This window comes from Hyla sarda, chromosome 2, assembly GCF_029499605.1.
Source record: "Hyla sarda isolate aHylSar1 chromosome 2, aHylSar1.hap1, whole genome shotgun sequence".
Lineage (NCBI taxonomy): Eukaryota > Metazoa > Chordata > Amphibia > Anura > Hylidae > Hyla > Hyla sarda.
In genome coordinates, this window is record NC_079190.1 from 391,908,823 (window position 1) to 391,936,321 (window position 27,499).

The 27,499-nt window shown below is 44.8% G+C and overlaps 1 protein-coding gene across 3 annotated transcripts in view; it reads right to left on the bottom strand.

The window, feature by feature from the left end:
* Nucleotides 1-6,107: 6,107 nt before the first annotated feature.
* TEKT1 (tektin 1) overlaps nucleotides 6,108-27,499 on the bottom strand; it is a 32,066-nt gene continuing 10,674 nt past the window's right edge. For 2 of the 3 annotated variants that reach the window (XM_056558654.1, XM_056558653.1), the window contains exons 3-8: nucleotides 23,231-23,396; nucleotides 22,138-22,266; nucleotides 17,703-17,846; nucleotides 11,434-11,656; nucleotides 11,025-11,221; nucleotides 6,108-6,389 (exon numbers count right to left, since the gene is read on the bottom strand). In XM_056558654.1, the coding sequence (XP_056414629.1) occupies nucleotides 6,230-6,389; nucleotides 11,025-11,221; nucleotides 11,434-11,656; nucleotides 17,703-17,846; nucleotides 22,138-22,266; nucleotides 23,231-23,396 (1,019 nt within the window). In that variant the 3' untranslated portion in view covers nucleotides 6,108-6,229. The remainder of the gene's footprint in view (nucleotides 6,390-11,024; nucleotides 11,222-11,433; nucleotides 11,657-17,702; nucleotides 17,847-22,137; nucleotides 22,267-23,230; nucleotides 23,397-27,499) is intronic. The other variant, XM_056558655.1, reaches the window with a different exon arrangement.

Sequence of the window (27,499 nt, forward strand, 5' to 3'; positions counted from 1 at the left end):
CGAGTGACGTCCCCCTGCGCAACGTCAGATAAACAGGCTAATCAGACAGTATCACACATGACAGGATTAGATGCACAGGCTCAGCAGACAGTATCACACATAACAGGATTAGATACACAGGCTCAGCAGACAGTATCACACATGACAGATTTAGATGCACAGGCTCAGCAGACAGTATCACACATGACAGGATTAGATGCACAGGCTCAGCTCACAGTATCACACATGACAGGATTAGATACACAGGCTCAGCAGACAGTATCGCACATGACAGGATTAGATACACAGGCTCATCAGGCAGTATCGCACATGACAGGATTAGATACACAGGCTCATATACCACATGACAGAATTAGATACACAGGCTCAGCAGACAGTATCGCACATGACAGGATTAGATACAGAGCGCAGCAGATAGTTTCATACATTAAAACATTAAATCAGTGTTTCCCAACCAGGGTGCCTCCAGCTATTGCAAAACTACAACTCCCAGCATGCCCGGACAGCCAAAGGCTGTCTGGGCATGCTGGGAGTAATAGTTTTGCAACAGCTGGAGGCACCCTGGTTGGGAAACACTGCATTAAATACACAATTTTGCAGAGAGGTCTCACCAGTCTCTTGTCTTCACTTTCTCCTTTCCCCGGGCGGCTCCAGGTTAAGGAATGTCTGGGGTTGAGGAGGAATGGGGTGGGCAATTATTTATCCCATGGGGCCACATGAGAAACTAAAAATATTGTGGAGGGCCGGGTAGTTTTTCCCCAGATCAGGCAGCATAGTTGTCCCCCAGATTAGGAGCATAGTTGTCCCCCAGATTAGGAGCATAGTTGTCCCCCAGATTAGGAGCATAGTTGTCCCCCAGATTAGGCAGCATAGTTGTCCCCCAGATTAGGAGCATAGTTGTCCCCCAGGTTAGGAGCATAGTTGTCCCCCAGATTAGGCAGCATAGTTGTCCCCCAGATTAGGAGCATAGTTGTCCCCCAGATTAGGAAGCATAGTTGTCCCCCAGATTAGGAAGCATAGTTGTCCCCCAGATTAGGAGCATAGTTGTCCCCCAGATTAGGAGCATAGTTGTACCCCAGTTGTCCCCCAGATTAGGAGCATAGTTGTACCCCAGTTGTCCCCCAGATTAGGAGCATAGTTGTACCCCAGTTGTCCCCCAGATTAGGCAGTATAGTTGTCCCCCAGATTAGGCAGCATACTTGTCCCCCAGATTAGGCAGCATAGTTGTCCCCCAGATTAGGCAGCATAGTTGTCCCCCAGATTAGGCAGCATAGTTGTCCCCCAGATTAGGCAGCATAGTTGTCCCCCAGATTAGGCAGCATAGTTGTCCCCCAGATTAGGCAGCATAGTTGTACCCCAGTTGTCCCCCAGATTAGGCAGCATAGTTGTCCCCCAGATTAGGCAGTTTACCCCCCCCCCCCCCCCCTACACACACACACACACACACACACACACACACACATATATACACAGACACATAGAGACACATGTATACAGACACATGTATACAGACACATATATATACACAGACACATATATATACACAGACACAGACACATATATACACACAGACACATGTATACACAGACACATGTATACACAGACACATATATACACACACACATATACACACAGACACTCACCCGCCCTGCGCTGCAGAGGGAGACAGAATACACGGCCTCTCCCCTCCCTGCTCTGCCTATGGAGGGTTGTAAGACTGCACGGGGCAGAGAGAAGGAGGGGGAGGGGGAGAGAGGAGACAGGAGGTGCACGCCCCCTCCCCAGCACTGTACAGTCTCTTCCTGTCATCGCACGGAGCTCTCCCTGTCACAGGCTGGTGGTGTCAGACCTGGGCATTGTGCGGCCGGTCATGAAAGCAGTGCTCTTCTGGGGATGCTGCTCCGTCCGCCCCTGTCAGTGAATGAAAAATACCGGCCATTGCATGGCCGGTATTTTTCATCCAAACTTACCGGCACAGCCCGGAATGTAGATGAAAATACCGGCTGTGCCGGTAAAATACCGGCAGGGTGGCAACCCTAGATCCTGGGCTAGGCACGGGGGCAAGTAATGACTCCAACGCCAAGTTACTGAACAACGGCAGCTTTACTGAGTCAGACAGATGTAACAGTCTATACAGCTTGGCTAGGCATACAGAGGTGACCAGTGACTTCAGAGACGACAGGGCTTGCTGGGACTTCTAGTGGATTTGGACAATTTTGATGCAGGCCACGCTGACTTGATACAGACTTGACAGACTGACTATACCCCTTTGTAGCTTACCAGGCTTTGACTTGGACCTGGGGGGGCAATGAACCTGTCGATCCATGGCTGCTTGACAGCCTTGAGGCCTCCTCTGGACCCAGACACACTCTCGCAGGACTTGACCTTACTACAACCCAGAATACAAGAGAGTTCGCTAGCTCCACCCAGGGCTTATATGAGGGAGACTGGGAGGAATGCCATTGGTCACCCTTACCTTAGGTCACATGGTCACTGGGTTACAATCACATGACAACAGGTTAATCGCAGGACAACAGGTCTTAAAGGCATAACACACTATATTTTACAATACACTGTATAACAGGCACTTAGGATCAAATATACAAGGGAGCAGGTGCTCAGGGGCACTGTATGGAGGCTGCCTGACAGAGCAGCAAGGGTACAGGGTTGTAGATTTCACTAAATCACAGTCAGGGCATATGAAACGCTTGTCTTAGTGAATCCCCCACTATAAAATAATTAAAGGGGTTTTCTGTGACTTTTTCATTGATGGCCTATCCTCAATATTGTTAAAGGGGTACGCCCCTGGAATTCTTTTATTTTATTTTTTTTAAATCAACTGGTGCCAGAAAGTTATACAGATTTGTAAATTGCTTCTATTAAAAAATCTTAAACCTTCCTGTACTTATCAGCTGTTGTATGATCCACAGGAAGTTCTTTTCTTTTTGAATTTCTTTTCTGTCTGACCACAGTGCTCTCCGCTGACACCTCTATCCATTTTAGGAACTATTTGGAGCAGAATAGGTTTGCTATGGGGATTTGCTCCTACTCTGGATAGTTCCTAAAATGGACACTTGTGTCAGCAGAGAGCACTGTGGTCAGACAGAAAGGAAATTCCTGTGGAGCATACAACAGCTAAGTACAGGAAGGATTAAGATTTTTTAATAGAAGTAATTTACAAATCTGTATAACTTTCTGGCACCAGTTGATTTAAAAAAATGTTTTCCAGTGGAGTACCCCTTTAATGATCTTTTCTTGCATCAGTATCTGACCGGTGGCAGACAGCGCCATACACTGTGTAGTGGCTGTGCTGGGTTACTGCAGCTCTGCTCCCAATCAGCACCTAGTGGACTCCTGATTGGACGTTACAGCCATGAGAGGAGAGCATGGGCATGCTGGTGGTGAATTAGCATTATATGGATGAAAATACAACTTTTTTAATTATTTTTTTTTATAATAATTATATGGATGAAAAGACAAAGTGCTTCTTTAAACTAGTGATATATGTGGGAAATAGGTCTCTGCAATTCAGCAGCTCAGCCATCCAACAGATTACAGCAGACAAGCTCCATAGACTATAATGGGGCCCATTAGTCAGACTGAGTTTCACCCAGCTATAACTGTTTGGAGGGGGTCACAGCACTGAGACTCGGACCTAACTTAAAGGGGTACTCCAGTGAAAACCTTTTTTTCTTTTAAATCAACTGGTGCCAGAAAGTTAAACATATTTGTAAATTACTTCTATTGAAAAATCTTAATCCTTCCAGTACTTATTAGTTGCTGAATACTACAGAGGAAATTCTTTTCTTTTTGGAATTCTCTCTGATGACATCACGAGCTCAGTGCTCTTGGCTGATGTCATTATAATAATAATAACTCTTTATTTATTGTTGTCCTTAGTGGGATTTGAACCCAATGCCCCAGCACTGCAAGGCAGCAGTGCTAACCACTGAGCCATCATGCTGCCCTTAGCATACATCTGCTATGCACGGTTGCTAAAATGGACAGAGATGTCAGCAGAGAGCACTGTGCTCGTGATGTCATCAGTGTTCCAAAAAGAAAGGAATTTCCTCTGTAGCATTCAGCAGCTAATAAGTACTGGAAGGATTAAGATTTTTCAATAGAAGTAATTTACAAATATGTTTAACTTTCTGGCACCAGTTGATTTAAAAGAAAAAAGGTTTTCACCGGAGTACCCCTTTAATACATTTCGTCCACTGCATAGTCAAAAAAGAAGCACTGCATCTCACAGTCACTGTTGCCAGAGTTGTCTATTTTGAAATTGCGCAAAAATTTAGCCTATAAAATGGCAGGAAGGCAATGATTAATCTATGTCCTTTTATCCAAGGTTAGGACACAAAGCATACTGTGGCTTTGTCAAGAGGTCACGGGCTATGGCGATAGAACGCAGTTCTGTGGGTTTATATAACCTTCATGGGATACCATCATAAATGAATCAGCCAATCAGTTAGGTATCTCTGAGATTTCACCAATAAGGATATGAAACTCATGTTATAGACATGTCCTAGATCCAATGAGAGATCTGTTTATGCGCATAGGTTATCTATATACAGCTCCAGCGTGCATTGAAGGCTGGAGCCAGATCGTGCAGCTCCCCTGCCTCAATGTTTCACCCCTGGCCCGCCCCTTCCATGACAAGAGTGCCAGGGGTGGAAGAGATGAGCACTCTTCTCCTCGCTACACATGGCACTCCCGTCACGGAAGCAGCAGGCTGATGGCGGAATATTTATGGGACAAGGGAGCTGTGCGAGCTGGCTTCCACCTTCAATGCATGCTGGAGGGCAATGACATTGTAATGGGCAGAACTATGGAAATAGCAAACCTAAAGATGTAAGTTACCCTTCATTTTAAATTGACACTGTCAGATGTTGTTACTGCTGAACATTAAAGACCTTTTGTAATATGGTTGTTTAAAACTTTTTGAATATATCATAAAGAAAACTGATCCTGAAAATCCCACCACTAGGGGTCCCCATACCTACTAGGACACTAACCAGTCCTGCAGCAGCCTCAGGCTTGTCCAAGGGTCATGGACAAGAGATGACTCATGGACACTGCTGGATGAGCAGACGCACCAATCACCTCCCACCACCACAAGGGAGGGAAACACCACCTTCCCCAGAGAGGATTTCTAACACTGTGAGCTAATGAAAAGAGGGATTTTTATTAGGGATCGACCAGTTATCGGTTTGGCCGATATTATCGGCCGATATTCATGATTTTGGACATTATCGGTATCGGCAATTACCTTGCCGATATTGCCGCCCCCGCCAGAGACCACCGCCGCCGCCCCATTGCCTCCCCCATCCCCAGTTTTATAATTACCTGTTCCCGGGGTCTGCACTACTTCTGGCTCCTGCAGCGTCCTGTGCGCTGCGCAGTGCAATTACGAGTGACGTCCTCAACGCGTCATCACCGTCAGTGCGCACAGCAACACCTCAGGACGCCGCCGGAGCCAGAAGTAGCGCGGACCCCGGGAACAGGTCATTATAAAACCGGGGATGGGGGAGGCAATGGGGCGGTGGTTGGACTAGGGAGGGCCCCAGGACAGGCAGGGGGAGAGAAGCGGGCGGCGGTGGTCTCTGGCTCCGCAAAAGCTGCTGCAGTTCATTGATTTAAATCATTGATTTGCAGCGGCTTCTAGGGGGGGTAAGGGGAAGTAGCCGATAACTTATACCGGAATATCGGCCTGAAAGGTCACAGATACATCGGTATCTGCCCTAATAAAAAAAAAAAAAATAAATAAATATCGGTCGATCCCTGATTTTTATATACCTGTGGCATCTGACAAATACGCTTTAAAACTCTTCACTCGCACTATTTCCCAGTATACTGGGTTTCATGCAGGTAAACAGCTGTCAGATTCTCTTTAATTATTGGCTCTATTGGTATATCACCAGGAAGTGATGATGAGAAGGGACCAGGCACCATCAGAATGACAGTTGTGGAAGATCAGGCAAATAAGTATTGCTCATTTTTTATTTTTAAGCAGTTATGAGCCCTTAACTTTTTTTTTTTTCAATGCCAGACAAACCTTTTAATGCAGTATGGTGTGGTTAGTCAATAAATACAGTTAAATAACACATAAAGTAAAATCCTTTTTATATTTTCTCATGTTTTAGGATATTAAGAATACATTTTGAACATATAAGTGTAACCACTGTGTTGTGAACTGTTTCAAAGTCACACTTCTTAATAAACCTGCTCTTCAGAAGTTGTTAATTGATATAGCTTCTCTCATCTGCATACAAATCACTTCATCAATGTACAGAGTATTTTCCTTCACTTGGATCTCCTCTTCTAGAGACAATTGGTTGCGGATCAAACCTTTCAGCTCAGCTTCTGCTTGGCTCAGAGTCTCCCGCAGTCTGTAAAAGAAAAGAAAAACATGTGTTCAAATGTACCTTCATGGTAACAGAGACAGAGATTAGGCCCCATTCACACTGTGGAAATCTGTGCTAATTTCTCTGCAGAATTCTCACCTAATCCTTAATTAAATCAAGTCAATTCCACGTCCCAAAAGTGTCCCATTAACCTTAAAGGGGTACTCCGCCCCTAGACATCTTATCCCCTATCCAAAAGGATAGGGGATAAGATGTCAGATCGCCGCGGTGCCGTTGCTGGGGAGCCCTGGGATCCCCGCTGCGGCACCCCGCTATCATTACAGCACAGAGCGAGTTCGCTCTGTGCTTAATGACGGGACGTCCCCTTAATGCAAGTCTATGGCAGGGGGAGTGACGACCGCCGCGCCCCCTCCTATAGACTTGTATTGAAAGGGGCGGGCCTTGACGTCACGAGGGGCGGAGCCGTGAAGTAACGATGCTCCGGCCCCTGTATTGCGCGTCATTATCTGCAGAGCAAACTCGCTCTGTGCTGTAATGATAGCGCAGTGCCGCAGCGGGGATCCCCAGCAGCGGCACCGCGGCGATCTGACATCTTATCCCCTATCCTTTGGATAGGGGATAAGATGTCTAGGGGCGGAGTACCCCTTTAATATGAAAATTCATATGTGGAGAAAAAAAAGGGAGACATCACTTATTGCCTCGTAACTGCACAGAATCGGTGTGGAAACTACACCAGGTAGCATGGATGTGCCTTAAAGGGGTACTCCAGTGCAAAACAAATGTTTTAAATAAATTGGTGCCATAAAGTTACAGATTTTTAAATGACATATTTAAAAATCTTAATGGGATATTCCAGGATTTTCTTTTTTATTTGACTATGCTACAGGGGCTGTTAGTGTAGTTCATAATATAGTGTCTGTACCTGTGTGTGTGTGATGGTTTTATCACAATTCTTCTGTGATTTTCACTCCAATATTTATTTTTAACAGCATACAAAATGACTGTTGTCTCAGATTTTTCCCAGCTTGCAATGCCGCCGAGACCTGACTCAGTCAGCTGATGACAGGAAGCCTGTCTGCTTCAATGGGTGGAGTGATCGCTTGGTGGGAGCGAGATCAATCTGCAACTAATGCAACAGCTGTAGGCACCCTGATTGAAAACCACAGGTCTTTTGAACGGATGCAGCTCATTTATGTTTCAAGGGGTGGGGTGGCTGATGTGTGGGAGGGAGGAAAATGGAATTGTGGGATTTGTAGTCAAAAAAAGAAAAGTCAAGCAGGAAATACAAGTTCACAAAAAGCTAGCCACAGTATTATGGTAATCTCATGACATTTAGCCCCATGACAAGCGCAGATCCTTCCTAATCATGTCCATTACTGTCTGCCAGGTACATAGTAAAATCACCTTATGGTGGATAACCCCTTAAAGCCTTCCAGTACTTAGCAGCTGCTGTATGTTCCAAAGGAAGTTGTGTAGTTCTTTCCAGTCTGACCACATCGCTCTCTGCTGACACCTCTGTCCATGTCGGGAACTGTCCAGAGTAGAAGCAAATCCCCATAGCAAACCTATCTTGTTCTGTACAGTTCTTGACATGGACAGAGGTGTCAGCAGAGAGCACTGTGGTCAGACTAGAGAAAACTACATAACTTTCCCTGAAGCATACAGCAGCTGAAAAGTACTGGAAGGATTAAGATGTTTAAATAGAAGTAATTTACAATTATTATCTGTTTAACTTTCTGGCACCAGTTGATTTGAAAACATTAATTTTTTCCACCGGAGTACCCCTTCCACCCCACTGCATGAAATCTATGCTGTGCTAAATCTGTGTCAGAAATGCATTGTCTGCACATGCCCTTATATTGGCACAGTAAAAATATAAATTTGGACAAAGTCTCACGAGAATATAGTGGAAAGAAATACTGCCAATTTGTTTTATTTGGATGTGCATACAGTCTCCCAAGGTGAGACATGGTAAATGACAAATGTCGGGGATGCTGGTCATTAAAGATAATTATTAAATTTTTTCACTTTCCAACATGAATTATTGGGGAGCTGCCTCCCTAATGTCTATATATCCTAATACCCTGTTTCAATGTTTAGATCAGGGTTTTCCAACCGAAATCTTAACCGTAGTCTACCACGGTTTTTGGTCCGGTTGAAAAACTGTATAAGGGTGCGTTCCCTCAGGGCGTATACGCAGCGTATTTGACGCTGCACAAAATTTATGGCAGCAGTGGGAAATACGCCGTATATTCCTTGCTCACTATACACACAGGGCTTTCCGGCGGCAGCCCTATGTGTGTAGTGAGTTTTAGAGGCGGGGCTGTGTGCCGGCGTGACTGTGACGCGCGGCTCTGCCTCCAAAACTCACTGCACACATAGGGCTGCCGCCGGAAAGCCCTGTGTGTATAGTGAGCAAGGAATATGCGGCGTATTTCCCACTGCTGCCATAAATTTTGTGCAGCGTCAAATACGCTGCGTATACGCCCTGTGGGAACGCACCCTTAAACCGTATACGTTTTTTTAACATGGGAGTCAATGGGAACCGTATGTGCGTACGGTTCCATCCGGTTTTCACCATATGTTTTTTGACTTTGCACAGTTTTTTTTCTTGGAATTTCAATCAAACAAGTGAAACTTTATTTGAAATGGAGTGAAAAGTTAAAAACTTATACTTTTCTTAAAAAACGGATGCAACCGGACATCATTTTTCAAGCCGTATACGGTTTTTAACCGTATACGGGTTGAAATTTGTACACATGTTTTGATACAGTTTAGTCAGGTTTTGAGGAATCTGTTTTTCATCAAAAACCTGATACGGGAACTGTATTGCAAAAACGTGGTGTGAATGCACCCTCATAATGAGTAACTTACAAAGCCTAACACTATCAGCTATTGAGCTCTAGAATTTAGCTGGAAATGAAAAATGGCTTACTTTTTAAAGGGGTACTCCGCTGTTCAGCGTTTGGAACAAGTTGTTCCGAACGCTGGAGACGGGAGCTTGTGATGTCATAGTCCCGCCCCCTCATGATGTCACGCCCCGCCCCCTCAATGCAAGTCTATGGGAGGGGGCGCAACGGCTGTCATGCCCCCTCCCATTGACTTGCATTGAGGGGGAGTGACAGCCGTGAGGGGGCGGGGCTATGACATCACAAGCTCCCAGCGCCGGCTTCAGCGTTCGGAACAGTTTGTTCCAAACGCTGAGCAGCGGAGTACCCCTTTAAGGGTCATATATGGGACCACTCCCAGCCACAAACACAGCACAGCTGCCAGCCCATCTTGGGTAGACCAATTGTGGCAGAAGACAGTGGGGCTCTGTAACGCCTCCACCTTTGGCCTCATGCTCATCTCTGAGACTCCTCACTATGGGGAAGCTTTGTGCATTGTGGATAGTATTTCTAGCAGAGCTAACCCCCTTCCTCAGTAATCACACACAGGGCTTACATCTCATCCCCCTAACATTAATCATATTAGTGCTCACATCTTATCTCCACCAGAAATAATTACTTTCAGGGCTCACGTCTCATTCTGCCCCTAGCTGCAATTAGTTTTAGGCCCCTCATATCCCACCAGCATCAATTGCTTTCAGGCATCTCAAATGCCCCAGCGTTTATTACCTTCTCATAAATCCTCTTACTTCTCCCTCCCAAGCAGTAATCAACTTCAGGTATCTTCTATCCACCGTCAGCAGTACTTAATTTAAGGCATCTCATACCCCCCCCCTTCCCCAGCAGTAATAACCTTCATGAATTTCATATCTCCCAGCCCAGTGGCATCTCCTACCCCCCCCCCCCAGCAATAACCACCTTGAGAAATCTAATATCTCCGCCAAGCAGTAATCACTTTCAGAATTGCAATATACCCCCCCCCAGCAGTAATCACTTTTAGAAATCTAATACCCCCTCCCCCAGCAGTAACCACTTAGAAATATAATATTCCCCCTTCTTTGAGCAGTAGTTACTTTACGGCATTGCATATACACCCTAGCAAAACCCTCCCCACGCAGTAATGTTCTCATGTCCACCTACCCGCTTACTATTGACTGTGTGAGGTGCAAACTTGCGTCCTATGCAGCAGATACAGCCGAGGGGAAGGCAGAGCAGGGCAGTGTAACTCCGAGCCCCGACATGCGCAAGTTTGCACACACTCCCTCAGCTCCAAGCAGCCTTCATTGTAGCAGCCTAGGATGCAAGTTTGCGCCTCACACTGTACACACTGCCTCAGCTTTATTGTACAGCAGCTCTAGGGGTGTTAATTCAGTGGTGTTCATGTCATTGTGTGAAGGCTGCTCGGGGCTCAGAGCTGAGGGACTGTGTGCAAACTTTCATCCTAGTACAATGAAGGCTGCTCAAAGCTGAGGGACAGCGGCTGCCGTAGCGAAGGCTGCTCAGAGCTGAGGAGCAAACTTGTGTTCTAGTAGAATAAAGGCTGCTCAGGGGTTCTCGGAGCTTCCTCTTAGCCAATCACGGCAGCTGTTATACTGCCCTGCTCTGCCTTCCCCTTGGCTTTATCTTTGGCATTCTACCGAGAGATGAGGGGAGGAGCAAACGTAGAGCTGCATAGGACGCAAGATTGCACCCCACAACAGCAGCCCTGAATGTAAAAATATATGACAAAGTGTAAGAATGACAAACATGATGGTCCTTATGGTTCACTCACCTTTCGACATTTGTAGTAATCTCCTGGACTTCACAGAGAAGTCTGTATTGTACGGGGTCATGACACAGCTCAACATTGGGTCTCATCGTTCTGGTTTCTAGACGTGACTGAGCCACTTTCATTGGTCCTTCTTTATGTGCAATGGCTTTCTTAAGACCCTCTATATTCTTTTCCTGGGAACTAATCTCATCCATAACCTTTTTATAAAAATTAAAGGTTTTATGCATTAAGAATAGATACAAATAACATTTCACTGTAGACAATAAAGCAATCTTTATTACATCTGACAGTCTCAGAAATATTGGCTCATATAGTGTGGGTGATGTAAGTGTAGTCTTTAGGGGTCTGGTTAGCTACAGTATCTGAAGTAAACATTTAGATTGCATAGAAAATAACTGCACAATCTTACCTTAGCCAAGTGAACTTCTAACTTATTTTTTGCCTCCTTTGTCTCTGCTACACCTTTTTTCAAGGCAAAATTCACTGTATCACACTGCTTGCGCATGTCGAAGGCTGTTTCGGATAAGATGCTGTCAATCAAAGTCCGCAGGGCCACAGCATTGTTCCTTTGCTTTTCTGCTTTTTCTATGTTCGCGTTACTGAAATCTTCCCACTCTTTAGGTGTTACTGAGCTATTTATAATTAAAGCAAGAAAATATTGTTAGGTCTGTAGCCCTGATAAATGCTTAAAGGGGTACTCCGCTCCTAGACATCTTATCCCCTATGCAAAGGATAGGTGTTAAGATGTCTGATCGCGGGGGTCCCACCACTGGGGACCCCCGCAATCTCCCTGCTTCACCCAGCGTTCGTTTAGAGCATCAGGTGCAGCGCCGGATTCTCGTGATGTCACGGCCGCCGCGCCCAGCTTGTGATGTCACGGCCACGGCATCTGGATAAGCACAAAACGGCTATTACCTTGTGCACCTGACTATGCTCCGGCATCCTGTGTATTACTGAAATAATGCACCAAGAATAAAGAAACCTTGCATGAGTTCTACAGTACCGTGAGTGCCTCCATTTTTCTATCTTCTAAATACTCAGTGCATGATGCATTATTTTATAATATTATAAAGAAGTATCTGTCATATGTTGTATAACACAACCCGTATAGCAGAGCCGACACTGAATAACATGTATAGCACAACCCGTATAGCAGAGCCGACCCTGAATAACATGTATAACACAACCCGTATAGCAGAGCCGACCCTGAATAACATGTATTACGCAACCCGTATAGCAGAGTCGACACTGAATAACCTGTATAACACAACCCGGAAAGCAGAGCCGTCACTGAATAACATGTATAACGCAACCCGTATAGCAGAGCCGACACTGAATAACATGTATAACGCAACCCGTATAGCAGAGCGGACCCTGAATAACATGTATAACACAACCCGTATAGCAGAGCCGACACTGAATAACATGTATAACAAAACCCGTATAGCAGAGCCGACACTGAATAACATGTATAGCAGAACCGACACTGAATAACATGTATAGCAGAACCCGTATAGCAGAGCCGACACTGAATAACATGTATAACACAACCCGTATAGCAGAGCCGACACTGAATAACATGTATAACACAACCCTTATAGCAGAGCCGACACTGAATAACATGTATAACACAACCCGTATAGCAGAGCTGACACTGAATAACATGTATAACACAACCCGTATAGCAGAGCTGACACTGAATAACATGTATAACACAACCCGTATAGCAGAGCCGACACTGAACAACATGTATAACACAACCCGTATAGCAGAGCCGACACTGAATAACATGTATAACACAACCCGTATAGCAGAGCCGACACTGAATAACATGTATAACACAACCCTTATAGCAGAGCCGACACTGAATAACATGTATAAACACAACCCTTATAGCAGAGCCGACACTGAATAACATGTATAACACAACCCACAACCCGTATAGCAGAGCAGACACTGAATAACATGTATAGCAGAACCGACACTGAACAACATGTATAACACAACCCGTATAGCAGAGCCGACACTGAATAACATGTATAACACAACCCGTATAGCAGAGCCGTCACTGAATAACATGTATAACACAACCCTTATAGCAGAGCCGACACTGAATAACATGTATAACACAACCCGTATAGCAGAGCCGACCCTGAACAACATGTATAACGCAACCCGTATAGCAGAGCCGACCCTGAATAACATGTATAACGCAACCCGTATAGCAGTGCCGACACTGAATAACACAACCCGGAAAGCAGAGCCGTCACTGAATAACATGTATAACGCAACCCGTATAGCAGAGCGGACCCTGAATAACATGTATAGCAGAACCGACACTGAATAACATTTATAACACAACCCTTATAGCAGAGCCGACACTGAATAACATGTATAACACAACCCGTATAGCAGAGCCGACACTGAATAACATGTATAACACAACCCTTATAGCAGAGCCGACACTGAATAACATGTATAACACAACCCGTATAGCAGAGCCGACACTGAATAACATGTATAACACAACCCTTATAGCAGAGCCGACACTGAATAACATGTATAACACAACCCGTATAGCAGAGCCGACACTGAACAACATGTATAACACAACCCTTATAGCAGAGCCGACACTGAACAACATGTATAACACAACCCGTATAGCAGAGCCGACACTGAATAACGTATAGCAGAACCGACACTGAATAACATGTATATCACAACCCGTATAGCAGAACCGACACTGAATAACATGTATATCACAACCCGTATAGCAGAGCCGTCACTGAATAACATGTATAACGCAACCCGTATAGCAGAGCCGACACTGAATAACATGTATAACGCAACCCGTATAGCAGAGCGGACCCTGAATAACATGTATAACACAACCCGTATAGCAGAGCCGACACTGAATAACATGTATAACAAAACCCGTATAGCAGAGCCGACACTGAATAACATGTATAACACAACCCTTATAGCAGAGCCGACACTGAATAACATGTATAACACAACCCGTATAGCAGAGCTGACACTGAATAACATGTATAACACAACCCGTATAGCAGAGCTGACACTGAATAACATGTATAACACAACCCGTATAGCAGAGCCGACACTGAACAACATGTATAACACAACCCGTATAGCAGAGCCGACACTGAACAACATGTATAACACAACCCGTATAGCAGAGCCGACACTGAATAACATGTATAACACAACCCGTATAGCAGAGCCGACACTGAATAACATGTATAACACAACCCTTATAGCAGAGCCGACACTGAATAACATGTATAAACACAACCCTTATAGCAGAGCCGACACTGAATAACATGTATAACACAACCCACAACCCGTATAGCAGAGCAGACACTGAATAACATGTATAGCAGAACCGACACTGAACAACATGTATAACACAACCCGTATAGCAGAGCCGACACTGAATAACATGTATAACACAACCCGTATAGCAGAGCCGTCACTGAATAACATGTATAACACAACCCTTATAGCAGAGCCGACACTGAATAACATGTATAACACAACCCGTATAGCAGAGCCGACCCTGAACAACATGTATAACGCAACCCGTATAGCAGAGCCGACCCTGAATAACATGTATAACGCAACCCGTATAGCAGTGCCGACACTGAATAACACAACCCGGAAAGCAGAGCCGTCACTGAATAACATGTATAACGCAACCCGTATAGCAGAGCGGACCCTGAATAACATGTATAGCAGAACCGACACTGAATAACATTTATAACACAACCCTTATAGCAGAGCCGACACTGAATAACATGTATAACACAACCCGTATAGCAGAGCCGACACTGAATAACATGTATAACACAACCCTTATAGCAGAGCCGACACTGAATAACATGTATAACACAACCCGTATAGCAGAGCCGACACTGAATAACATGTATAACACAACCCTTATAGCAGAGCCGACACTGAATAACATGTATAACACAACCCGTATAGCAGAGCCGACACTGAACAACATGTATAACACAACCCTTATAGCAGAGCCGACACTGAACAACATGTATAACACAACCCGTATAGCAGAGCCGACACTGAATAACGTATAGCAGAACCGACACTGAATAACATGTATATCACAACCCGTATAGCAGAACCGACACTGAATAACATGTATATCACAACCCGTATAGCAGAGCCGTCACTGAATAACATGTATAACGCAACCCGTATAGCAGAGCCGACACTGAATAACATGTATAACGCAACCCGTATAGCAGAGCGGACCCTGAATAACATGTATAACACAACCCGTATAGCAGAGCCGACACTGAATAACATGTATAACAAAACCCGTATAGCAGAGCCGACACTGAATAACATGTATAGCAGAACCGACACTGAATAACATGTATAGCAGAACCCGTATAGCAGAGCCGACACTGAATAACATGTATAACACAACCCGTATAGCAGAGCCGACACTGAATAACATGTATAACACAACCCTTATAGCAGAGCCGACACTGAATAACATGTATAACACAACCCGTATAGCAGAGCTGACACTGAATAACATGTATAACACAACCCGTATAGCAGAGCTGACACTGAATAACATGTATAACACAACCCGTATAGCAGAGCCGACACTGAACAACATGTATAACACAACCCGTATAGCAGAGCCGACACTGAACAACATGTATAACACAACCCGTATAGCAGAGCCGACACTGAATAACATGTATAACACAACCCGTATAGCAGAGCCGACACTGAATAACATGTATAACACAACCCTTATAGCAGAGCCGACACTGAATAACATGTATAAACACAACCCTTATAGCAGAGCCGACACTGAATAACATGTATAACACAACCCACAACCCGTATAGCAGAGCAGACACTGAATAACATGTATAGCAGAACCGACACTGAACAACATGTATAACACAACCCGTATAGCAGAGCCGACACTGAATAACATGTATAACACAACCCGTATAGCAGAGCCGTCACTGAATAACATGTATAACACAACCCTTATAGCAGAGCCGACACTGAATAACATGTATAACACAACCCGTATAGCAGAGCCGACCCTGAACAACATGTATAACGCAACCCGTATAGCAGAGCCGACCCTGAATAACATGTATAACGCAACCCGTATAGCAGTGCCGACACTGAATAACACAACCCGGAAAGCAGAGCCGTCACTGAATAACATGTATAACGCAACCCGTATAGCAGAGCGGACCCTGAATAACATGTATAGCAGAACCGACACTGAATAACATTTATAACACAACCCTTATAGCAGAGCCGACACTGAATAACATGTATAACACAACCCGTATAGCAGAGCCGACACTGAATAACATGTATAACACAACCCTTATAGCAGAGCCGACACTGAATAACATGTATAACACAACCCGTATAGCAGAGCCGACACTGAATAACATGTATAACACAACCCTTATAGCAGAGCCGACACTGAATAACATGTATAACACAACCCGTATAGCAGAGCCGACACTGAACAACATGTATAACACAACCCTTATAGCAGAGCCGACACTGAACAACATGTATAACACAACCCGTATAGCAGAGCCGACACTGAATAACGTATAGCAGAACCGACACTGAATAACATGTATATCACAACCCGTATAGCAGAGCCGACACTGAATAACATGTATAACACAACCCGTATAGCAGAGCCGACACTAAATAACATGTATAACACAACCCGTATAGCAGAGCTGACACTGAATAACATGTATAACACAACCCGTATAGCAGAGCCGACACTGAATAACATGTATAACAACCCGTATAGCAGAGCCGACACTGAATAACATGTATAACACAACCCTTATAGCAGAGCTGACACTGAATAACATGTATAACACAACCCTTATAGCAGAGCCGACACTGAATAACATGTATAACACAACCCTTATAGCAGAGCCGACACTGAATAACATGTATAACACAACCCGTATAGCAGAGCCGACACTGAACAACATGTATAACACAACCCGTATAGCAGAGCCGACACTGAAAAACATGTATAACACAACCCGTATAGCAGAGCCGACACTGAATAACATGTATAACACAACCCGTATAGCAGAGCCGACACTGAATAACATGTATAACACAACCCGTATAGCAGAGCCGACCCTGAATAACATGTATAACACAACCTGCATAGCAGAGCCGACACTGATTTAGTTCTCCTATACTGCAGGACATTTTTCGTCTGAGGGATGATGGCGTTTCGGATGGAGGGAGTTTCAGATGACGGAGGAGGGAGTTGCGGCTGATGACTGACGGTGTCCTAATGGAAGTCTAGATGTGGGATCTCAGCTCAGAATTCTAGTCTGCTCCTGTTTTGCAGGACTTGACATGGATGCCAAGTCATATGAATGGGCATTGAGGTATTCAACATTTCACAGAGAAGATCTGCAGACCACTATTTAACTGTTTGTGTACTCAAATAACAGGACTATGTAGGCAAGTTTATATGATTTAAATCTCAAAAAAACAAGAAACCTGTCATTAGAAGTCATGTCGTGCTACATTTTTAACATTATGCACAAAATATCCCTTTGGACAACCTTTACCTGTGTACATAAGCCTATCGGTGCTTACTTTGCCTGAACTGTCACCACACTGGCTGCGTATGCAATGTCCGGGGTGTTGTTGGTTAATGTGCTGCAGTGATTGTCCAATTTCAGGGCTTCAAACTTGTCTTTTAGATCCTTCTCCAGCGCATATTTAGCTGAGCGGCTCAACCTGCAAATAGTGACAAATCAATGGTTTATTGGTGTGCAAAGAACCAAAGATTAGGAAAATGGTATGAAGTGTAATTGCAGCAAGCCCACTGCTAAGTAAAAAGGTAGTTGTGTGGCGGTAGATTTACCTCTGTCCCTGTAATTCGGTATGGGTACTGTGAGTCAAAGCATGCTTAAAATGTACTTTATGGGGGAGATTTACCAAAACCTGTCCAGAGGAAAAGTTGCTGAGTTGCCCATAGCAGAAAGGCCTCTGAAAAATGAAAGAAGTGATCTGATTGGTTGCTATGGGCAACGCAGCAACTTTTCTTCTGGACAGGTTTTGATAAATCTCCCCCTATTTCTTTATACTGCTTAAAGGGGTACTCCACTGGCCAGCGTTTGTAACTAAATGCTCTGAACGCTGTTTTCGCGCTACGAGGGTTGGCCACGCTCCTCAATGCAACTTGCAATGAGGGGGCGTGGCCGTGACGTCGCTAGGGAGCGTGGCCGACCCCAGCTGCGCAAAAAACAGCGTTCGGAACTAAATGTGGAGTACCCAGTGGAGTATGTGCATACACTAAGGTATATGATTGTGCAATATTTTTTGTTCTCTGTGCTGCCAGTTTTGTGGATACTTTCTTAGGCTGAGTTCACACTACGTTTTGTACTTACGGTTCCCGTATACGGCTGGGGGGGCTTAATCGTGGCGCCCGCACTCAGCCGTATAGGGCAGTGGTCTCCAAACTGTGGCCCTCCAGATGTTGCAAAACTACAATTCCCAGCATGCCTGGACAGCCTATGGCTGTCCAGGCATGCTGGGAATTGTAGTTTTGCAACATCTGGAGGGCCACAGTTTGGGGACCACTGGTATAGGGGAACCGTATTTAATGCATGTCTATGAGCCGACCGGAGTTAACCGGTCGACCACGTTTTTGCCTGTGGTCGGGAAACCGCATACGGCCAAAAACGCAGCCGACTGGAGGCTGCGGTTCACTCCGGTCAGCTCCTAGACATGCATTAAATACGGTTCCCCTATACGGCTGAGTGCGGGTGCCGCGATTAAGCCCCGCCCCCTCCTCCACCCAGCCGTATAGGGGAACCGTAAGTACAAAACGTGGTGTGAACCCAGCCTTACTGTATAAGAGACAGGTCACATGATCCATCCTACCCAAGCTTCTGCTAGAGGCTAGAGATGAGCGAACTTACAGTAAATTCGATTAGTCACGAACTTCTCGGCTCGGCAGTTGATGACTTTTCCTGCATAAATGAGTTCAGCTTTCAGGTGCTCCCATGGGCTGGAAAAGGTGGATACAGTCCTAGGAGACTCTTTCCTAGGACTGTATCCACCTTTTCCAGACCACCGGAGCACCTGAAAGCTGAACTAATTTATGCAGGAAAAGGTATCAACTGCCGAGCCGAGAAGTTCGTGACGAATCGAATTTACTGTAAGTTCGCTCATCTCTACTAGAGGCCTCTAGAAAGTTCTGTAGAAGGAGTTCCCAAGTCCAACCCTCTCTCTTCCAAGAGGGCTGGAACAAACTAGTCTAGTCAGTTGTAGTCCAGGCACAGGCCAGTGAAGGGGTTACATGCTCTACAAAAAAGTCCGCTGCGATCCTCTTCCTTGTTCCCGGTGGTCGATGAGTCATACTGCGCTCAGCCAATCACCAGCCGCCGCGAAGTCTCGACTTGGCCGGCGATAGGCTGAGCGGCAGTGTGACGTTTTCCTCCCCGGCACCTGCTGCCGGGGCCAAAAACGTTACCGGCCGAGTCGGGACTTCGCTGCGGCTGGTGATTGGCTGAGCGCAGTATGACTCGCCGACGACCGGCAACCAGGAAGAGGATCGCAGCAGAGACCGGAGCTGGTTACCGGAGGAGCGAAGGAAGGTATGTACCTTCTTTATTTTTTTACTGCTGGCAGTGTATAGTATGATTTTCCTATTCTGGAGTACTCCTTTAAACAGATTTGTAAACTACATCTATTTAAAAATCTTAATCTTTCCAGTATTTATCAGCTGCTGTATACTACAGAAAAAGTTGATTTGTTATTTTCTGTCTGACCACAGTGCTCTCTGCTGACACCTCTGTCCATCTCAGGAACTGTGCAGAGCAGAAGAAAATCCCCATAGCAAACCTATCCTGCTCGGGACAATTCCTGACAAGAACAGAGGTGTCAGCAGAGAGCACTGTGATCAGACTGGAAAGAACTTTACAATTTCCTCTTCCCCATACAGCAGCTTATAAGTACTGTAAGGATTAAGATTTTTTTAAATATGTAATTTACAAATCTGTATAACTTTTTGGCACCAGTTTATTTAAAAAACAATTGTTTTACCCCAGAGTACCCTTTTAAGAGACTGTATCTTGTATTGGCTTGTGTTGGTTATTCTTTTAAAGATTCAAGATTACCACTGTGTCGCATACAATTTATTTGCACTTAACACCATGGGCCACCCATCACTACAGAGTGCCCCCAGGGTCAAGGACTATTTTCAATGCCTAACCCCATAGACAAAGAGTGATTAGGCCACTACTAAAGTGCCCAGGGTTCAGCTATGGCCTCTAGATACTGTGACACCATTGACTCTATCAGGAGTGCTACAACTCCTAGCTGGACCTACACTACATCTTCCCTTTCCAGTAGTTACCGCATAACGGTAGTTAATAGAGGTACACACAGAAAAAAACAATAACTTATACAGTGACCCCTTGACTGCTGTGGTCCGCTGATGATCACTTGCCCGTCCTCGGGGCTCCGGCGCGTCCTCTTTGGGATCCCCTGCATCAGCGCTCTCCATCGTCGTCATCACGTCGCTGCACACGCCGTCCCGTCACCCAATAGGAGCAGCGTGCGCAGCGACGTGATGGCGGCGACGGAGAGCGAGGATGCCGGGGAAGCAGAGGCCTCGCCGGAGCGTCGGGGACACCTCGGGGACGCGGCGACAGCGATGGAAGGCGACATCCCGGGCAGCGGTGACGAGCTGTGACGGTCCGGAGCGGCGGGAACAGGTGAGTACAACTTCCTCTAACAGTGGTCTACAACCTGCGGACCTCCAGATGTTGCAAAACTACAACACCCAGCATGCCCGGACAGCCAACGGCTGTCCGGGCATGCTGGGTGTTGTAGTTTTGCAACATCTGGAGGTCCGCAGGTTGTAGACCACTGTCCTATATTTTACATTGCACGGATCCCTCAACATACGATGGTTTCAACAAACGTTGGTCCGTTTGGAACGGATTACCATCGTATGTTGAGGGACCACTGTACACTGTTATATGGGTTTCCTGGGAAATAGCTTGAACAGTTTGCATGTTGACTCTCATTTTTCCAACACAGGTGACAAAATAAAGGAAGAGGTCTACTAGTCACAATGAACACATTCCCTGACTATATAAATGTCACCAAGCTATAGGAGTGACAACTGGTATAAAGCTGCCCTTATACATTACATTGGAAAAATGAGTACAAAGGCCTCCATATGTCCCCTATAGGGCAAACATGGTAAAGGATCAGACATAATGGATTATAGATGTCATACCAAAATGAATGACAAGTCAGAAGAGGCTGAAATCTCTGGTATATGGTCAGATTACAATGTATTAGCTTGGTGTAATAAGGGGTACTCCGATGGGAAATTTTTTTTATTTTTTTTTTTAATCCACTGGTGCCAGAAAGTTAGACAGATTTGTAAATTATTTCTATTAAAAAAAATCTTAATCTTTCTAGTACTTATCAGCTGCTGTTATGATCCACAGGAAATTATTTTCTTTTTAAAGGGGTACTCCGCCCCCTAGACATCTTATCCCCTATCCAAAGGATAGGGGATAAGATGTCAGATCACGGGGGTCCCGCTGCTGGGGACCCCCGGGATCTCGGCTGCAGCACCCACCTGTACACCTTCCGGCAACGCTGGAGGCTTCGGATCCCGACCACAATGGCGGAAGAGCGTGACGTCACGATAGGGGATAAGATGTCTAGGGGCGGAATATTTCCTTTCTGCCTGACCACAGTGCTCTCTGCTGACACCTCTGTCCATTTTAGGAACTGTCCAGGAACTGATTAGGATTTCTATGGGAATTTGCTCCTACTCTGGACAGTTCCTAAAATGGACAAAGGTGTCAGCAGGGAGCACTGGGGTCAGACAGAAAGGAAATTCAAAAAGAAAAGAACTTCCTCTGGAACATACAGCAGCCAAGTACTGGAAGGATTAAGATTTTTTAATAGAAGTGATTTACAAATCTGTTTAACTTTCTGTCACCAGCTGATAAAAAAAAAATGTTTTCCAGTGGAGTACCCCTTTTAAATGATTTACCTGATCTGTTCAGTAATCTGCTCCAATGTCCTCTGCAGCAGAGCCACCACTCCCTGGATCACTTCCACTTCTTTGATAAGCTCCCGTTCCACTTCATCGTGAACCAGATCTATACCGACTCTTTTCTCTCTATAAAATGGTGATCCGTACGTTAAACATACATTTGGCAGGCTGACTGCAGAAGAATGATTGTAGGGTATGTATATTTGTTTCCGATTTTGCTTTTATTTGGTATATTTACAGAAGAATTACATTTTAAAGTTATCATCTGATACAACACTGACACATCAGAACATTGTTTCGCAACCAGGGTGCCACCAGCTGTTGCAAAACTACAACTCCCAGCATGCCTGGACAGCCGAAGGCTGTCCAGGCATGCTGGGAGTTGTAGTTTTGCAACAGCTGGAGGCGCACTGGTTGGAAAACACTGCATCAAGAGACTCTACTTGATCCTCATTACATCGCTCTACTTGATCCACAAACAGGAACACTGACCAGCTCCCAGAAATGATAGGTTTTAACACATAGTAAAGCACTTTATCCGTGAGCCCATGTATTCATGATTCCAGATTATGTCACCGCAAAATGTCAGAACATATCTTAATATTTAACTCTTCTTTAAAGGGGTACTCCGGTGATTTTTTATTTTTTTTTAAATCAACTGGTGCCAGAAAGTTAAACAGATTTATAAATGACTTCTATTAAAAAAAAATCTTAACCCTCCCAGTACTTATCAGCTGCTGTATGCCCCAGAGGAAGTTCTTTTCTTTTTGAATTTCCTTTCTGTCTGACCACAGTGCTCCCGGCTGACACCTCTGTCCATGTCAGGAACTGCCCAGAGTAGGAGCAAATCCCCATAGCAAACCTCTCCTGCTCTGGACAGTTCATAAAATGGACAGAGGTGTCAGCAGAGAGCAGTGGTCAGACAGAAAGGAAATCCAAAAAGAAAAGAACTTCCTCTGGAGCATACAGCAGCTGATAAGTACTGTAAGGATTAAGATTTTTAAATGGAAGTAATTTATAAATATGTTTGACTTTCTGGCACCAGTTGATTTAAACATTGCTGTACCCCTTCAAATATTGCTGCTGTTACCTTTCTACTAAACACTGTTGTGCTATGGACAGTGGCTCTAGGCAGCTCTCCAGTGCTTTTTCCAGACGGGTCTTATACGCCAGCAACTGTTCTATATCAGTAACTGTGTCTTCAAGCTTGTTGTCCAACTCTTTCTTCCAAAACTGGATCTCATCCAGTCTCTGCTCTGTGGAGATAAATGTCACACACTAAGCCTGACGCTCATACAGAACAGGCGCGTACAAAGACAGAGGGTTTACAGCCAAGAAAATATGAATATACTGTACATGGACTAAATATATACGTACAATCACACAAACACACACAGATACACTCTGACACATTTATTTATATATATATATATATATATATATATATATATATATATATATATATATATATATATATATATATCTATCAAGGCTGATTTGTGAGTCGCTCACCCCGTGCACGCCCACCTCGCCACCTGTGCCGTGGACCGGCCGGTACCGCCTCCGGCTACTCACTTGTAGAAGAAGAAACAAGGTCCGGCACTAGGTTGCAGGTAAAAACTTCTTATTCCTTTATTTCAAGATTCTGCAGTAAAGGGTAGAAAGTCTGACGCGTTTCGCTAAAAAGCTTAATCGTAGACATTAATCGTGTCTACGATTAAGCTTTTTAGCGAAACGTGTCAGACTTTCTACCCTGTACTGCAGAATCTTGAAATAAAGGAATAAGAAGTTTTTACCTGCAACCTAGTGCCGGACCTTGTTTCTTCATATATATATATATTCCATAGGTGTCTGTCGTGCAGCAGATCGGCCTCCACATAAGTATGAAACGTGTGTGTGTGTATATATATATATATATATATATATATATATATACATACACACACACACACACACACACACGTTTCATACTTATGTGGAGGCCGATCTGCTGCACGACAGACACCAATGGAGTTCAACAGACCCCATTGACTTTAATGAGGTCCGTCAGGTTTCTTGCTGATGTCCGCCATTTAACTGGATTTGAACCCGACAAAAATGGTGCTTATGACATTTTTTTGTCCAGTTATTTGAACAGAATCTGTCACGGAAGCCTCAAAAGGAGCTTCCGCCACATACTTACACATGTACACAAAAACATATTCCTATTAAAGGAGATTACCGGTTCTCCTATAGAGATGAATTGCGAGGGCATGTCGGCCATCACTTTGTGCGGTGGTCAACATGCTCCATCGAGGAGGAGAGTCTGGGCCCCATACAGAAGATCACGGGGGTCCCAGTGCTCGGACCCCCGCAATCTAACATTTATCCCTATGCTTAGGATGGGGGATAAGTTTTTCTGTCCTGGAGATCTCCTCCTTTAACCTTTTCTGCTCAATTTCTCTTCTGAAGGCTAAGGCGTCATTCACTCTACCGTTGGGAGTTTGACGGCCGTTATTTTGACTGGGCGCAACAGGCAATAACGGGTCCCGATAGACCCCATTATAGTCAATGGGGTCCGTCGGACGCCGCATTTTTCAGAGAGAAAGACGGTGCAAGCACTATTTTATTCTCTCCGGCGGTCCTGACAGCCGTCACACTACCGGGTCATAACGGTAGTATGAAAGAGGCCTAATATGTTGGGAGAAGCAGGACAGGACTCTTCCAGACAGCAGTGATGTGGTAACACAGGAGCTGTAAAGCTCACCCTCTCTGAGCTGTTGTTTGTATGTAATGTTGCCTGATATCTGCTGATGAAAGGTAGACTTCTCCTGTGTAATGTTCACCTTTCACCTGCAGGTAAACATTAAAGGAGTTATCTAGGATTTTTAAATAGATTTTCTATCCTCATATATACCCACTATATCAGACTGGCTGAATGAAGAGTCGCTCATGCTATCACTGCAGCCTCTTTGATCATTATAGGTGCTCTGTACTTCCATGTACTTGTACGTTCTGAACTATTTGTATCAGCAGTACAAGGTACTGCAACATTTTCCCATTCAAGTTAAATAGCTTTAAAAACTGATAAACATTTTTTTAAGAGCTGAGGAACATGCTCTCGAATCACCCAAAGTGCAAGAAAAAGTGCAAAACGTGTTACACTAAAAAACGTGCCCAAAGGATGCGGTCTATCGCAAGCCCTTCTCCAACAGGCCCCCAACAAACCTTACCCTTCACCCTGGACCAAAAGGTACCTGCAAGGTTCCAAGTTCGATGTCCCTTTTCACGGAGCTACTAAGGGACCTCAAATGCTCCCGGCATCCCCCTTGGTGTTAGCTAAGGTATCTGCCCGCAGAGCCATAAACGGTCGGTACCCAGCCCATGCAGGAGTACCCGGGGATTTTGCAGGGAACTGCGGGACCTAATGGCCACACACACCTCCCCTAGACCGCCAGGAGGGACACTCAGAAGGGCTACCACATCCTAACAATCCTGTAGACACACAACACGCAAAAAGTGACACAGTGAGACAAAAAAGAAAGAAATAAGTGAATGTGTGCAGATATACTGCCCGGACATCCGGCCGGATCTATAAAAATTTCTCTGATCCTAAGTTTAAAAACTGATGGCCCATCCTTGGGATAGGAGGGGGTCCAACTCCCAGGACCTCTGCTGATCAGCAGATAGAAGAGACCTTGTTGCCCTATGTCAGGCCCAGGCCTGAGTATTAAATCATACATGTGTTTTATAATTGCATCTGTGTATAAACTAAGACCTGGGGGGTGAGGGGTCATTCAGACGGTGTATCCTGTGTCTTTTGTGTATTACAGTTTATTGGGGGGGGGGGTCTGGCTGTGTGTTTACATCGTCTTTGAAGTCCTGCACTCTGGTCCCATCATATAATCAACCAGATAAGAGGGCCAGGAAGAGAGATGCCCCCCTGGTGGGATTAGAGGGGAGGGGGGAATGGAGTCCCTCCAAAAAGGAGATACATAATATGTAACAATGCTAGAGTCAGTTGTTAAAGATCTGCGCCCCAAGCTGACAAGACCATCCTAAGAACAGCTGGAGACTCACTCTCATGGACTGCTATATTATTACGCTGTAAGAACTTCATTTTTGCTTTTCTGAACTTGTCTTGCTAAACTCTTTTATATATATTCTTATACCTGTATGTCATTTGTTTATTTTTATGCATAGCACTGTGATACCTTTTATCAGATTAAATGTTTAATTAAGCAGCTCTGGTCTTTGATCTCTAAATATATGAGCTCACCTTTCTGAAGGAAGCTCTGGTGAAACACGTTTATCTAAGGGTTAATTTGGTGACTTGCTGGGACTAGTAGTGGATACCCAGAGGTCTGGCGGCTTTAACCCTTGCACCATCACACTCTCTCTAGCGTCTTGGCTGGACCGATAGGGTGTGATCGTTACACCCTATTTGTAGAGGTACTGCAGCATTATCCCATTCAAGTATCTTGCACCACGCTAAAAACAGTAGCAGGTACAGAGCACCTATAAACATTGAAGGGGCTGCAGCACTTGTACAAGCACCATAGTCTGGTGGTCTAATTTGTGCATACAGGGCTCAGCTATTTCCCATAGACTTTAAAGGGGTACTCCGGTGGAAAAACTTTTTTTTTTTTTTTTTAAATCAACTGGTGCCAGAAAGTTAAACAGATTTGTAAATTACTTCTATTAAAAAATCTTTACTCTTCCAGTGCTTTTTAGCAGCTGAATGCTACAGAGGAAATTATTTTCTTTTTGAATTTCTTTTTTGTATTGTCCACAGTGCTCTCTGCTGACACCTCTATCCGTGTCAGGAACTGTCCAGAGCAGCATAGGTTTGCAATGGGGATTTTCTCCTGCTCTGGACAGTTCCTGACACGGGCATCAGGTGTCAGCAGAGAGCACTGTGGACAAGACAAAAAAGAAATTCAAAAAGAAAAGAACTTCCTCTGTAGCATACAGCTGCTAAAAAGTACAGGAAGGGTAAAGATTTTTTTAATAGAAGTCATTTACAAATCTGTTTAACTTTCTGGCACCAGTTAATTTAAAAAATATGTTTTCCACCAGAGTTCCACTTTAAATAGGCACTTTGCACAGATCAATACTGTGTCTGCAAGAGAAGCAATACAAGTCTATGGAGGGGGGGGAAAGGGGGGTCCGCCAACCAGCTTTGGGAGAACTTCAAATTATAGATGAAGCCTGCAGAACAGAAATCCGAATGGTACTTGAACACTTGAATGGTACCTGCTTTACCCATAGTGTATGTAGCCCTATAGCAGTGTTTCCCAACCAGGGTGCCTCCAGCTGTGGCCAAACTCCAACTCCCAGCATACCCGGACAGCCTTCGGCTGTCCGGGCATGCTGGGAG